Below are 12,459 nucleotides of genomic sequence, written 5' to 3'. Positions count from 1 at the left end.
TTTACAACAAAGGCATTGTAAAGAAGAAGCCGGAGAAAGAGGCTGCACAGGGAAAGGTGGGTCTCTCCGTGCGGCTCGACCGGGAACCAAACTGAATACCATTATCCAGCATACAGAGAAGTTGGACAAAAGCAATAAGATCGATAGTATCTGTCTGTTAACAGACGTTGCAGGAGTGTTTGGAGAGAGGCAAAGAATATCAAGGTATGAATAGGTTCAAAGTCATATTTTGGTCACATTTACCGCGTGCCATGCCCGTCTCCCTTGCAGCTTCTATAGTAGGCAAACCCACAATGCAATGCTTTGTTTTAAAGAGTGCTGTGCATGCACGCACAGGCACACATCCGCGCACAGTCACAGACACACACCACTGATTATTAAAAATGTGAATATAATTTCATCTATAAAACAGGAGACTCACCTGAAGACCCCACAGTCTGGTTGGATGGATTCAACAATGGATCCGTCTCTGAAACACAAGGTAGAAGAACACTTAAAGGTTTCATGACGTTCAGTTTTACCACACATTAAAAGTCTTTGTCATGGTCCTTCAAACGTGTATAAAAGGTTTTAACAAATAAATCCACTCCATTGATCCATGGCAGGTGTTTTTCTCTCACATTTCTAAAGCCTTTTCAACTGCAATGAAAAAATAAATCTTTGCCTGCGGGTGTCACTGTTGAGGGATTTTGCTGGTCAATCATCGCCTCTGCTCCGCCCCCCCCCCCCCCCACCCCCAAAGGAAAGGATAGGTGAGGGGAGGGGAGGGGAGGGGCAAGGAGGAGAGTGGGCGGGATTAATGGCCTGTGACTTCACTGCCCAAGGGCCAAGCTCAGATTACTTTTCAGCCTAATTATTCAGAAAACCCCAGACCACAGAAAATCCACTGAATGTTCAAAGTGTTTTTTGGGTGTAATTGAGGTCATAAAACCCCCCAAAAAACCATAAAAAACTAGAAAATGTGCTCCTCGGAGCACACGTCTCCGCCAGCAGACCCGTGCTATTTTAATAGCACGGGTCGTCTTGGTAGAACGGGTCGTCTTGGTAGAATGCGCGTGGTTTTTGGTGTTCTGCAGGGGCGACTGAATATGTAGTGTCTGCATCTAAAAAAAATTCTTCTTGAAGCAATGTGTCATATGGGAGTCGTCGTAATTGACTGGTTTGTTCAAATGCTTGTCTGTCTTCTTCATCTTCATTGTCTTGAACAGTTTCAGCAGTTGATTGGTGTGTTTGATCTATGTCAGTTTTCTCTAGTGCTACATAATGTATTTGATCAAGGTGGCCAATTGTTACAGTATTAAGACTGCCTTGTTGTGGGATCAATTCAACTCTATAGTCCTCTTCTGTGTTACTGTTGTAGATGAGTATGCCTTCTTAGCTTTGGCCTTCTGCGCCTTTGCTTGACCAATGTTAGGTGTTCTCAGAGGGACACACAGACGCACGGACGGGTGATTTGTACTGGAAGGTACTGTTCCAATCAAGACTGATTGATCCTGTCTTACCTCACTTCAAAAACATAAATGGCTTTTTGAAGTGACACACCTATTTATAGGATTTTATTTCGTCATGCGTCCCTCTAGCCAATCAAAGGCATTGGTGTCAACATATTGACACGTGTCACGTGGAGCTTGACCAATGTTAGCTTGGCTAGGAGGGAGGTGAACACACAGCGGGACGAAGCGAAAACATACTCTCCGCCTCCGGCGGAGACAATAAAAAAAGTGAAAATGAATGTCATAGAACCTTTAATGTTTGACTAAAATCGTGTGTATTGATTTGCACTTGTATTGTGTGTATTTATAACAAACGTGACATCCGGGTGACGTAATGCTCTGATCGGTGCTACTACATTTTCAGTCCACCATGCAGCCTTACAATTGAATATACAGTATAGGGCTGTTCCCGACTCAGGATACGGGAATCAATAGGATTCAATGCACATCCAGTACTAGCTGGTGCAAGACAAAATAACAGAAAAATGAGAAAAGGAGTATGCCTACTTGATTACATGCAGTGTAACTCTGCTACAGCATCTACTACAAGTACATCATAAATGTTATACTTACCTAAATCCTGAGCATCATGCAGATCTATAGCCACTATATGGAGAAAAGGTTTCAGCTATGTTACACATAATGTTAACTATTATATACTGTATACAATATCTACATTTCCTGCATTAATGATTTTTTTAACAGTATAATCAAATATATTTAAGTTACAGTCTTACAGTACACACAGTCAAACTTTAAGTGCATGCAGACATGTACTCAACACACACATGCACACACACATGCACATGCTCGCTCCACACACACATGCATGCATGCACACAGACGCAAACGCAAGTGCATGCACGCAAGGGCACAAATGCGCGCACATACACAGACACACACCACTGATTATAAAAATGTGAATATAATTTAATCTATAAAACAGGAGACTCACCTGAAGACCCCACAGTCTGGTTGGATGGATACAACAATGGATCCGTCTCTGAAACACAAGGTAGAAGAACACTTAACTCATCCAGTGCCATTGACGTGTTTTATGTGTTTGTTCCCAAAGGCCCTTGGTGCCAATGACGTGTATGGCGTGTTTTTGTAGAAACGGCTGTATCTTGAGTTGACTTATTTTGCCCTAGATTTCGCGAGACATGTTATTTTCAACGTGCTTCTGGAATAGAAGGCCATATTGGTCCGGTGGGCCGTCAGTCGCTTTCCGGAAGTCCCTCACTCAAAGGGTATAAAAGGACCCCGGAAGCGGACGTACTTCCGCTTCGCTTCTTCTGCCTAGCAGATGATCACAGAAGTAATCACAGCTCACAAAAGAGTTTCTTCAAAGTTCGAGGTTTCTGCGGGATTTCAACTTATCTCAACAGCGACAATTTGGTTCTCGGTCCACTGAGAATCCCCGGACCTCGTTTCTCTCCCTCAACATCCCTGCTGTTTTTTCCCGGCGTGGAAAACACAGCCTTCTACGGACGCTAAGCTAACCACGCTAGCTTCCCCCGTTAGCCTCGCTAACAGCTAGCGGCTTAGCCTAGCTTCTTCTAGCTAACTCAGTGGCTCGTAGCTTAGCTCGCCACCTCCTTCTCTCTCGATGGATCGACGAGAGCGTTCTACCGTCGCCGATCGCAGCCACCGGGGAGCCGGGGTGGATCTTCCCATGCGACACTGCGGCATCCGCTCCTGTTTCCAGCCCCTAGACGACTGGGATACGCATGATCACTGCGTCGTCTGCCTAGGCTTCGCCCATGCAGACACCGCAGCCTACGAGCAACACCCAAGGTGTCTTGATTGTGCTAACCTCCACCCTTCCGAGCTTCGGAGCCGCCTCAACAGGGCCCAGAGGTTCTTTTGACCACGTGCCCTGTATGAGAAACAGGAGGAGTTAGACGACGATCGCCACTACTTCTCCTCCCGGCAATCAGCGGACCGACCGCCCTGCTAGCTCAGTGACCGGAGGGGAGGCCTTCACACGCCGACCCCGATTTCGCCCTTCTGCAACAGCCCAGTGCGCGGGCTCTGGATCCACCGGAGCGGCTTCGACCTCCTTACAGAGAGAGTGGGTTGAGGCCTTCCTAATAGGCTCCCCGCTCCCGCTCTCCTACGAGGGGGGACTACAGGAGCGCTGAGCCTCTCGTGGCTTCCCCACCGGAGGGACGCGGCGACGCCACGAGGCGTCGAGCGCCCTCCCGCTACTCTACTTCTTCCGCCGGCGGGGACGAGGATGAAGATTACATCCTCTCTCGTCAGTCTCGCCGCCGCGACTACGATGGTGAGCATGGCTACCAAGTCATCGATGAAGTCGAGGAGGAGGGAGAAATCGTCCGCCATGACGCACGCGCCACCGCGGACCATCACTCCCCACTCCCGGCCCTCGGCCCACCTCAGGCTGGGACCCCTCACACTGCAGCTCTGCCTGCGGCGGCTGAGGAGACGGCTACAGCCCAGGCTGACAGCGCGCCTCCACCTGCTGACCACACAAAGGGTGAGGCCTCGCTGCTGGATCTCTACAAACAAGCCACCGTCAGGTGTGGCCTCAAGTGGCCTGCTGATGAAGCCGAGGAGGCCCCAACTAACTCCTCGGAGTGGCAGGGACTCAACTCGGTGGAGGAGAAGATCGCAGAGAGGAGCAAACTTCCCTTGGCTAAGGGCTTTGGCACAGGCTTCGCCGTGTCGTGGGACTCGCCTGTAGCCCCCGACGCTGATCCTAAAAAGCTGCGCTTTAATACCGACTGCACGGGAGCGAGCGAGCTCGGCCTCGCCACCTTCCCGCCCATGGACCGCAGTTTGGCCCAATTCCTCCTGCACAGCCAGCCACGAGGCCAAGAAAGCCCCCTTCTCCATGGCTAAAGAGCTACCCTGCTTCACCAGCTTCGCTGGCTCCGTGGCCACCAAGGCGGTCTACAAAGCAACGGCGTCGGGCGCCAGGGCTCTCAACACCGCTGCTCTACTGCAGGGGTCCCTGAAGGTACTCCTGGACGAGGCTGGAGACGCCACTACACCCCAGCAGCTAGCTGAGATGCGACGCCTCACACAGGAGGTCATTCTCCTGAACAAGTACTCTGGGCTGGCAGAGTACTCAGCTTGTCCGTCACCCATGAAAGGGCACGGTGGCTCGACCACGTGACTTTCAAGGGTGTAGACGACAAGAAGAACCTGCGGAACCTCAAGGTTGCCGCTGGGAACCTCTTCCAGGGCGCCATAGGGTATCTGCAGGACAGCCACCCGGTGCGTAAGGCTCAGGATGAGGCTGCCTTGTCCTGTATACAGGCTCCATTCAGACCGCCTCCCCCCAAGCCCCAGGCCCGCCCTGCACGGCAGGCGGACAGGGGCAGGCCCCAGAACCGGCAGGACGGTCCGACTCGCCAGGCCCAGTCTTTCTCCGCCCCGCCCGCTGCCAGAGGTGAGCAGCGCGACCGGAGGGACGACGACCGCACACGCCCCCCGCCCAACAAACCCCACCAGAGAGGCCCCAACAGGGGCCGCAACTCCAGGCGGGGTAAATGACATTTCCACTCCCTGCCAGAAGAGCAGGGAAGTTTACTCCCCCGGTTCCCTCTCCCCCAAGGCAGGGGATTTGCACCTGGACCTAGTGGCCACGGGCCTCAGTCCCAGGACGGCAAGGAATTGATTGATTGATGTACTTTATTTAGCAAGACATGAGAACATCAGTACATGGAAGTACAAAAAATTCACAATACAAGGTCTACTAAACTGGGAGGCTCATTAAGCACTAAGCTTGTTTAAGATGAGATCCCCATGCACACAATCATGATGACATATAAGAGACAGACAGATATACACAACTACTATACAGAATGTCATACAATCAGCTTACAGGTTACTGGTATGAAGAGTGAAAATAAATGTACAAGAGAAAAAAGAAATGGGGGGGTAGGTTAAGACTTAGACAGGGGCCATTTTCGAATTGCAGCCTCCTGAAGGTGTATCTTTAGGGCAGTGGGAAGAGGAGGAGATCTTCACAGGAGCCAGTGGAGGCAGCAGAGGACCGCTCCCCGAGCCCCTGGAAGAAGTCTCGACACGCACACACACACATGTCAGAGTACAGAATTGCCTGAATGTGCATGCCTCTGTGTCCTGTGGCTGTTATTGTTGCTCGACATTTTTTCCATGACAAAAAAAGTTTGTGTATTAAAAAACAACAAAAAATCACAACAAAATACAGCCGAAATGAAAATGAGCCGGCGGCCACGGGGGAGCCCTCTCGAAGGGTCCTTTGTGGTCGCCGGACGGAACGTAGGCTTAGTGGTGGGCCTAGACCGTCACAAGCTACATGGGTCAAGCCAAAATTTTCCATGGTCCACCAGAAGGCGCCAGCGCGCCTTTTCACAATAACAACCCCTTTATTGTTGTCTGAAAACCTTCCAGTTGAAAATGTTGACGGCGACGGCGTTACTACGCTCGGTCCGTCAAGGCGACTGGTGGAGCTCAATAGATCTCAAGGACGCCTATTTCCATATCCCCATCTACCCGCCGCACAGGAAATTCCTGCGCTTCCAGTTCGAGGGTCACGTGTACGAGTACCTGGTCCTCCCGTTTGGAATGTCTTTGAGTCCCAGAGTGTTCGTGAAATGCACTCAGGCAGCGATAGCTCCTCTGAGGCAGAGGGGAGTACCGCATTGCAAGCTACATAGACGATTGGTTGCTCAGTGCGGACTCACGTCAGGAAGCATGTAATCACACCGACCCCGGGGTCGCGGACCAGATCTGGGTCAGGTTCGGACGGCCCCAGGTAGACCTATTTGCCTCGCAGGAGAACGCAAAATGCTCGCTGTTCTTCTCGATGAGAGGACAGGCTCTGCTGGGCCTGGACGCCTTGGTGCACGAATGGCCGGGGGGCTGCTTTACGTGTTCCCTCCGCTGGAACTGATCCACCCCACTCTGGAACGGATCAGGCTCCAAGGCCTGACGGTGTTGCTGGTTGGAGGTCGGAGATAGCTCCCCTCCTCTACGAACAACCCTGGCCTTGCGCAGGGATCTGCTACAGCTTTCAACCCAGACCTGCAGACCTAGAACTGTGGGTCTGGCCCGTGAGAGGGAAAACTTGACTGCGACTGGACTTCCACCTAGAGTTCAGGCCGCTAGGAGACACTCCACTAGGTCCGCCTATGGGGCAAAGTGGGGCGTGTTCGAGGAGTGGTGTCTGGAACGGTCCCCGGTTGTGGTCCTGTTCCAGGCTTCGGTCGCAGACATCCTGATCTTCCTACAGGACAGATTGGATCTGGGAAACGCTTTCTCCACGATCAAAGTATACCTGGCGGCCATCTCAGCATGCCATGTAGGCTTCGATGGGAAAACCGCAGGAAAACAGCCCCTTGTGTGCCAGTTCATGAAGGGCGCGCTGCGTGAACATCCTGTCTCAAGGTCCTTGTTCCCTGCGTGGGACTAGGTCCTGGTGCTCGACTCACTTTCTCGTCCTCCTTTTGAACCGTTGGAGACGGTGTCTTCAAACCCAAAAAGTTGTCTTCAAACCCAACCCGGCGTTTGTACCCGAAAACCACCTAGCGGTGGTTACACCGACTGAGCTGGTGGCTTTTCACCCTCCTCCGTTTGCCTTGAGGAGGATCGGAGGCTGCACTGTCTCTGTCCAGTGAGGGCCCTGCGACTGTATGTCCGGAGGACTGCGGCCCAAAACCGACCCAGCCAGCTGTTCGTTTCTTTGGGGCCCGGGTCGCGGGGAAAGGCCCGGTGGATTGTAGATGCTATTCGCTTGGCCTACACCAGTAGAGGAGCGCCAGAGCCTGAAGGCCTGAGAGCGCATTCTACTAGGGGTGTGTCGACGTCCTGGGTCCTCTGCAGAGGTGTGTCTATTCAGGACGTCTGCACGGCAGTGAGTTGGTCGTCTCCCTCGACTTTCGCTGCCTTTTATAGCCTGGACGTGGCGGTGTCTTCCATGGCGCACGCAGTCCTGGGTGTGGCTTCCACCTGAGGGTGGGCATGTGCATGGAACGGACGTGGGTCTGTTCATGCCCCTGTACCTTAGTGTAAGATAGGACGATGTCTGGGCCTTAGACCAATAAGGCGGACTTCGGTCTGTCAGGGCCCTCCACTAATATGGACAGGCTGTGTCTGTCCTTTAGTTCATAATACAGACCAATGGTCTGTCAGGGCCCCACTTTATTCGTCCTTTTATACTTTTATACCCTTTGAGGGAGGGACTTCCAGAAAGCGACTGACGGCCCACCGGACCAATAGGGATTGTTCCGAGGGAGTAAATGTGAAGCTTCAGTATCATCGCCAGAGGGTGCTGTTTCCCATATGTGAATGAGTTGTTCGCAATTTACAAAACCTGGGTTACGCAAGTAACCCATAGTTATCTGGGATAACGGATACCGGGTGTGTTTAACAACGGCCGGATGAGCGATAATAATGGATAAAAAAAAATTATGGTGAGTTTCAGTGAGCGACGCACATTGATACCGGGTGAGTTCAGACAAGCGATCATAATGGATATACATTTTCTGTGACCAGTTGAAAAAGTATAAAAAACTAAAATCTATGGCACTGGGCAAAGACAGCCAGAAATAAGTCTGGCACTGAATGAGTTAATGTTTGACTAAAATCATGTGTATTAATTTGCACTTGCAATTGTGTGTATTTATCACAAATGTGACATCCGGGTGACGTAATGCTCTGATCGACGCTACAACATTTCAGTCCACTATGCGGCCTTAAAATTTAATATACAGTATAGGGCTGCACCCGACACAGGATATATCTGGTCGAATCAGAATCGGGATTTCTATGTGTTTTATGTATAAAAAAAGGTCTTTATGACCAAATAGGAGGCTACAATTGCAATAGTTTCAGTGCATATTTTGAGCATGTTACATAGTTAAGTGCAATAGAGCCATATGAATATTTGATTATATTGAGGATTTAAAAGCAATGAATCCGTTAAGAGAACTACATACTGTATGACGGCAGACTGCTTATTTAAATTGAGGACAATCCATCAGACTGCAGACTGTGTGTGTAGGACTACAGTTCTGAGTGTAACGCTACTGTATCAAGGAGCTATGTTGTGCACATCCAGTACTAGCTGGTGCAAGACAAAATAACAGAAAAAAGAGAAAAGGAGTAGGCCTACTTGATTACATGCAGTGGAACTCTGCTATACTTACCTAATTCCTGAGCACCATGCAGATCTATAGCCACTATATGGGGAAAAGGTTTCAGTTATGTTACACACATATACTGTATACTACATCTACATTTCCTGCATACACAAATGCACACATACTGTAAACACAGACACAGACACACACCACTGATTATAAAATGTGAATATAATTTCATCTATAAAACAGATGAGTCACCTGAAGACCCCACAGTCTGGTCGGATGGATTCAACAATCGATCCGTCTCTGAAACATAAGGCAGAAGAAAACTTAATGTTTGACTAAAATCATGTGTATTGATTTGCACTTGTATTGCGTGCAGGCCCAGCTGGTATGAATGGGCTAGTGGGGCTAAGCCTCCCTATCTTATGGACTAAACATTACATTACATTACATTACAGTCATTTAGCAGACGCTTTTATCCAAAGCGACTTACAATAAGTGCATTCAACATAGGTAGGGAACGAAACTACTAATCGCCAGAAGTCTTAAGTGCATTCTCTTCTAAAACAGGCAACTAAGAGTATACCTAGCGCTAAAGTAAAAGTGCAATATATCAGCTACCTACTTTCATAAACAGATGAGACAAAATAGGAAAATCAAATGAGCAAGAGCTAAAACAAATAAGTGTATTGAATAAACAAGATCCAATAAGACAAGAGCTCGTACAACTAATTGACAACAAGTAGGCCAGGCAAAGAGGAAGGGTAGTGTTTCCTGAAGAGGTGGGTTTTCAGCCTGCGGCGAAAGATGGGCAGTGACTCTGCTGTCCTGACATCAGTGGGGAGTTCATTCCACCACTGTGGGGCCAAAACAGAAAAAAGCTTTGGCCGTGTAGACTAAAGATGAGAAATTATTATTAAAATGTTTTAGAAGAGATTATGTTATATGTTGGTGGAACCTAGAGCAGCAAAATATGTAAAAATTGGCTGATTTCTTTTAACCCAATCAGCTTCCATTGGCTTTCATTGAGTTGAGTGATTGACAGCTGACATGACACGCCTGCTTGATTTACTCACCATTGGGGCTCATATGTTTTAGCCCTCAGGCCCAGCCCTCATTGGCTTTTGACCAATGACAGGTGCTACCTGCGTTTCTGTGCTTTGTTCTGGGAAGGTGGAGGATGATTAACAATGGCGGGCGCAGTGTTGTGCTAGTTACTGAAAACCAGTAACTAGTTACCATTACTAGTTACTTCATTTAAAAGTAACTCAGTTACTTTACTAGTTAGTGTTACTTACACCAAAAGGTAATGCGTTACTGTGAAAAGTAACTTTTTAGTTACTTTAAAAAAAAAAGGGCTCCCATTATTGCCCTTATAGCCTTCATTTCAGTACTGTTATTGCATTGGAGAATAATACAATCTGTTGATCAACTTGACATGCATTTGCATCACTGAACTCTGCTAAGCAATGTGGTCTATACCAGGGGTCGCGCTATAGGATTATAATCTGCTGGTCCCAATGTCCGGAATGATTCAAATTTATCAGACATCTGATAAAAAATACCGGTCATAATTATGTTTAAGCATTAATTACAAGCAGGTGCGTAAATACAGCCTAACACTACAGCATTATATTTTGGATTGAGCTATTTGAACATGAACCATGATGAACGAGTAATATACACATTTTATATACAGTAGCAGGGTCATCTTGCACAAATACATTATTTACCTACACTACCATTTGCGCCTGGCAATCTCTGCTTCTCACCCATTGACTTGCATGTTAAATGATGGCTTTTCCCCTTAAAATAATTGATCATTTCAGGAGCAAGAGCTTCAAAATCTCTTCTAAATCTAGTCAACAAGGCCTGCAGTAGGCTATGCACTGGAAAATGTGCATGGCATTATTTCAATAAACTAAAAACATGGGAAATGTTAGAGGGAGTAATAGCCATGGATACACGACGGTCGACTGTCACGACCGTCATGGATGAACTTCAACCTGGTGTTTGCACTTTCTCCATTTATGGCCCGTACATCTACATAAACGTTCATATTTCAAATATAACGTGCTTATCCCATGGCCACGGATGTTACATGTATATACGGGCTCTCAGAAGTACCTGTATCATCCGTATTGTTCAATAAAAAGCATTTTAATCTGATCGGTGGCCATTTTCTCCATATGCTTTCAACTGAGTGACCCTATCGGTTGGTAGGTGTATTGCACTCCAATACACTATGAGAAAATGGCCACTGATCGGATTAAAATGCTTTTCATTGAACAATACAGAATATACGGGTACTTTTGAGAGTCCCGTGCATAATTGTAACATCCGTGGCCATGGGGTAAGCACTTTATATTTGAAATCTGAACGTTTATATAGATGTACGGACCGTAAATGGAGAAAGTGCAAACACCAGGTTGAAGGTGAACCTTGACTGTAACAGGAGTTTTCATGTACCGCAGGGACTGCAGTAGCAGTTAATAAATAGACGAACAAATGAATTAATATACTTTAACGTTCGGAATCCGAAACAGGCAGCGCTGTGATTCTGAATTTTGTTACGATTGCGGTGATTAGTAGCCTATTTTTGACACCACCTGGGCGAGTGAGTCGTGTAACTTTCCCGACGTTAAGCTGTGTGTGTTCAACAACACAGCCATGAAGCCTTGCAGTTTAAGTGCAGATTTCAGCTTGGGAAAAGCAGCCTCCAACGGGTTTGGGTACGTGGTTCATAGTCACCATTGCGTTATCGTTAAGAGAGAGAGAAAGAAAGAACGAGCGAGAGAGAGCTTGCAAAGCCGCTCACAGCGCGTCTCTGCATGTGACACAGGCTGGTGTAAAGTCAATTTTTCATTTACTCAAGTACTGTACTTTAGTACAAATCTCAGTCACTGTTTGCCTCGCTGTATATATAAATACTATATAAAAAATAACGGAGTAACGCACCATGTAGTAACGGTAACTGAGTTACTGAATTAAAAAAATAATGCGTTAGAGTACTAGTTAGAAAAAAGTAACGGCGTTACAGTAACACGTTACAGTAACACGTTACTTGTAACGCGTTAGTCCCAACACTGGGCGGGCGGCAGTATTCAAATGGAGGAAGGAAATTATTTACTTCATTTATCTAATCCGTTTTCTCTCATATCCGTGGAGGAAAACTTGAAGTTAAGAGATTGGGGGCACATCGTCCAATGGATATTTAAATAACAAAAGCAAAGACGCCAAAATCGTATGTTTTGTGGATTTGGAATTCTTACTGTTTGGGGAAGACACGGCTATTGGACCCAGAAAGGTATTGTGGATTTGCTTCATTTATCTGATTAAGTTAGAAACATGATCGCTGCTTTAATCACAGTGGAAGTGACTCAAACTGTCATTGTTGGGGAAAGTTAACATCGCAATTCAACGTGACTGCGTGCGTGTACCGTGCGTGGAATTGCAAAACAAGGCCACTGGCCATGACAATATTCCCTCCAAATTTCTCAAAGACTCTGCCGCCTCCATTGCTCCAATCATCACCCACATAGTAAACCTTTCCATGAAACAGGGACCCCATGATTTCAAAATAGCGAGAGTAACCCCTCTGTACAAAAAAGGAAGCAAATTAGACCCAGGTAACTACCGCCCTATTTCTATTCTTAGTTACATCTCGAAATACTGCGGCATGGTCATGCTGGACCTCCAAGGTTACTTCGACTATACATACACCTCATGGTAGGCCTTAAAAAAAAGGCTCCAGACATCCCAAAACAAACTGGTAAGGCTACTTCTTGGGCTCACATCTACAACTCCTTTAACCCCTGCTCACTTTGCTAGACTTGGATGGCTCAGGGTAGAGGACAGAGTACAGC

The 12,459-nt window shown here is 47.6% G+C and overlaps 1 protein-coding gene across 3 annotated transcripts in view; it reads right to left on the bottom strand.

Annotated features, from left to right (window-relative positions):
- LOC308101281 (uncharacterized protein) overlaps positions 1-12,459 on the bottom strand; it is a 47,550-nt gene that overhangs the window by 19,067 nt on the left and 16,024 nt on the right. For all 3 annotated transcript variants that reach the window (XM_080450695.1, XM_080450696.1, XM_080450697.1), the window contains exons 12-16: positions 8,849-8,896; positions 8,654-8,686; positions 2,449-2,496; positions 2,067-2,099; positions 422-469 (exon numbers count right to left, since the gene is read on the bottom strand). In XM_080450695.1, coding sequence (XP_080306821.1) covers positions 422-469; positions 2,067-2,099; positions 2,449-2,496; positions 8,654-8,686; positions 8,849-8,896 — 210 coding nt within the window. The remainder of the gene's footprint in view (positions 1-421; positions 470-2,066; positions 2,100-2,448; positions 2,497-8,653; positions 8,687-8,848; positions 8,897-12,459) is intronic.

Source organism: Gymnoscopelus braueri, assembly GCF_963280865.1.
Source record: "Gymnoscopelus braueri genome assembly, chromosome: 15".
NCBI classification, from domain to species: domain Eukaryota; kingdom Metazoa; phylum Chordata; class Actinopteri; order Myctophiformes; family Myctophidae; genus Gymnoscopelus; species Gymnoscopelus braueri.
Note: the sequence above shows the minus strand (reverse complement) of the source record. Positions and strands in the feature narration are given on the sequence as shown.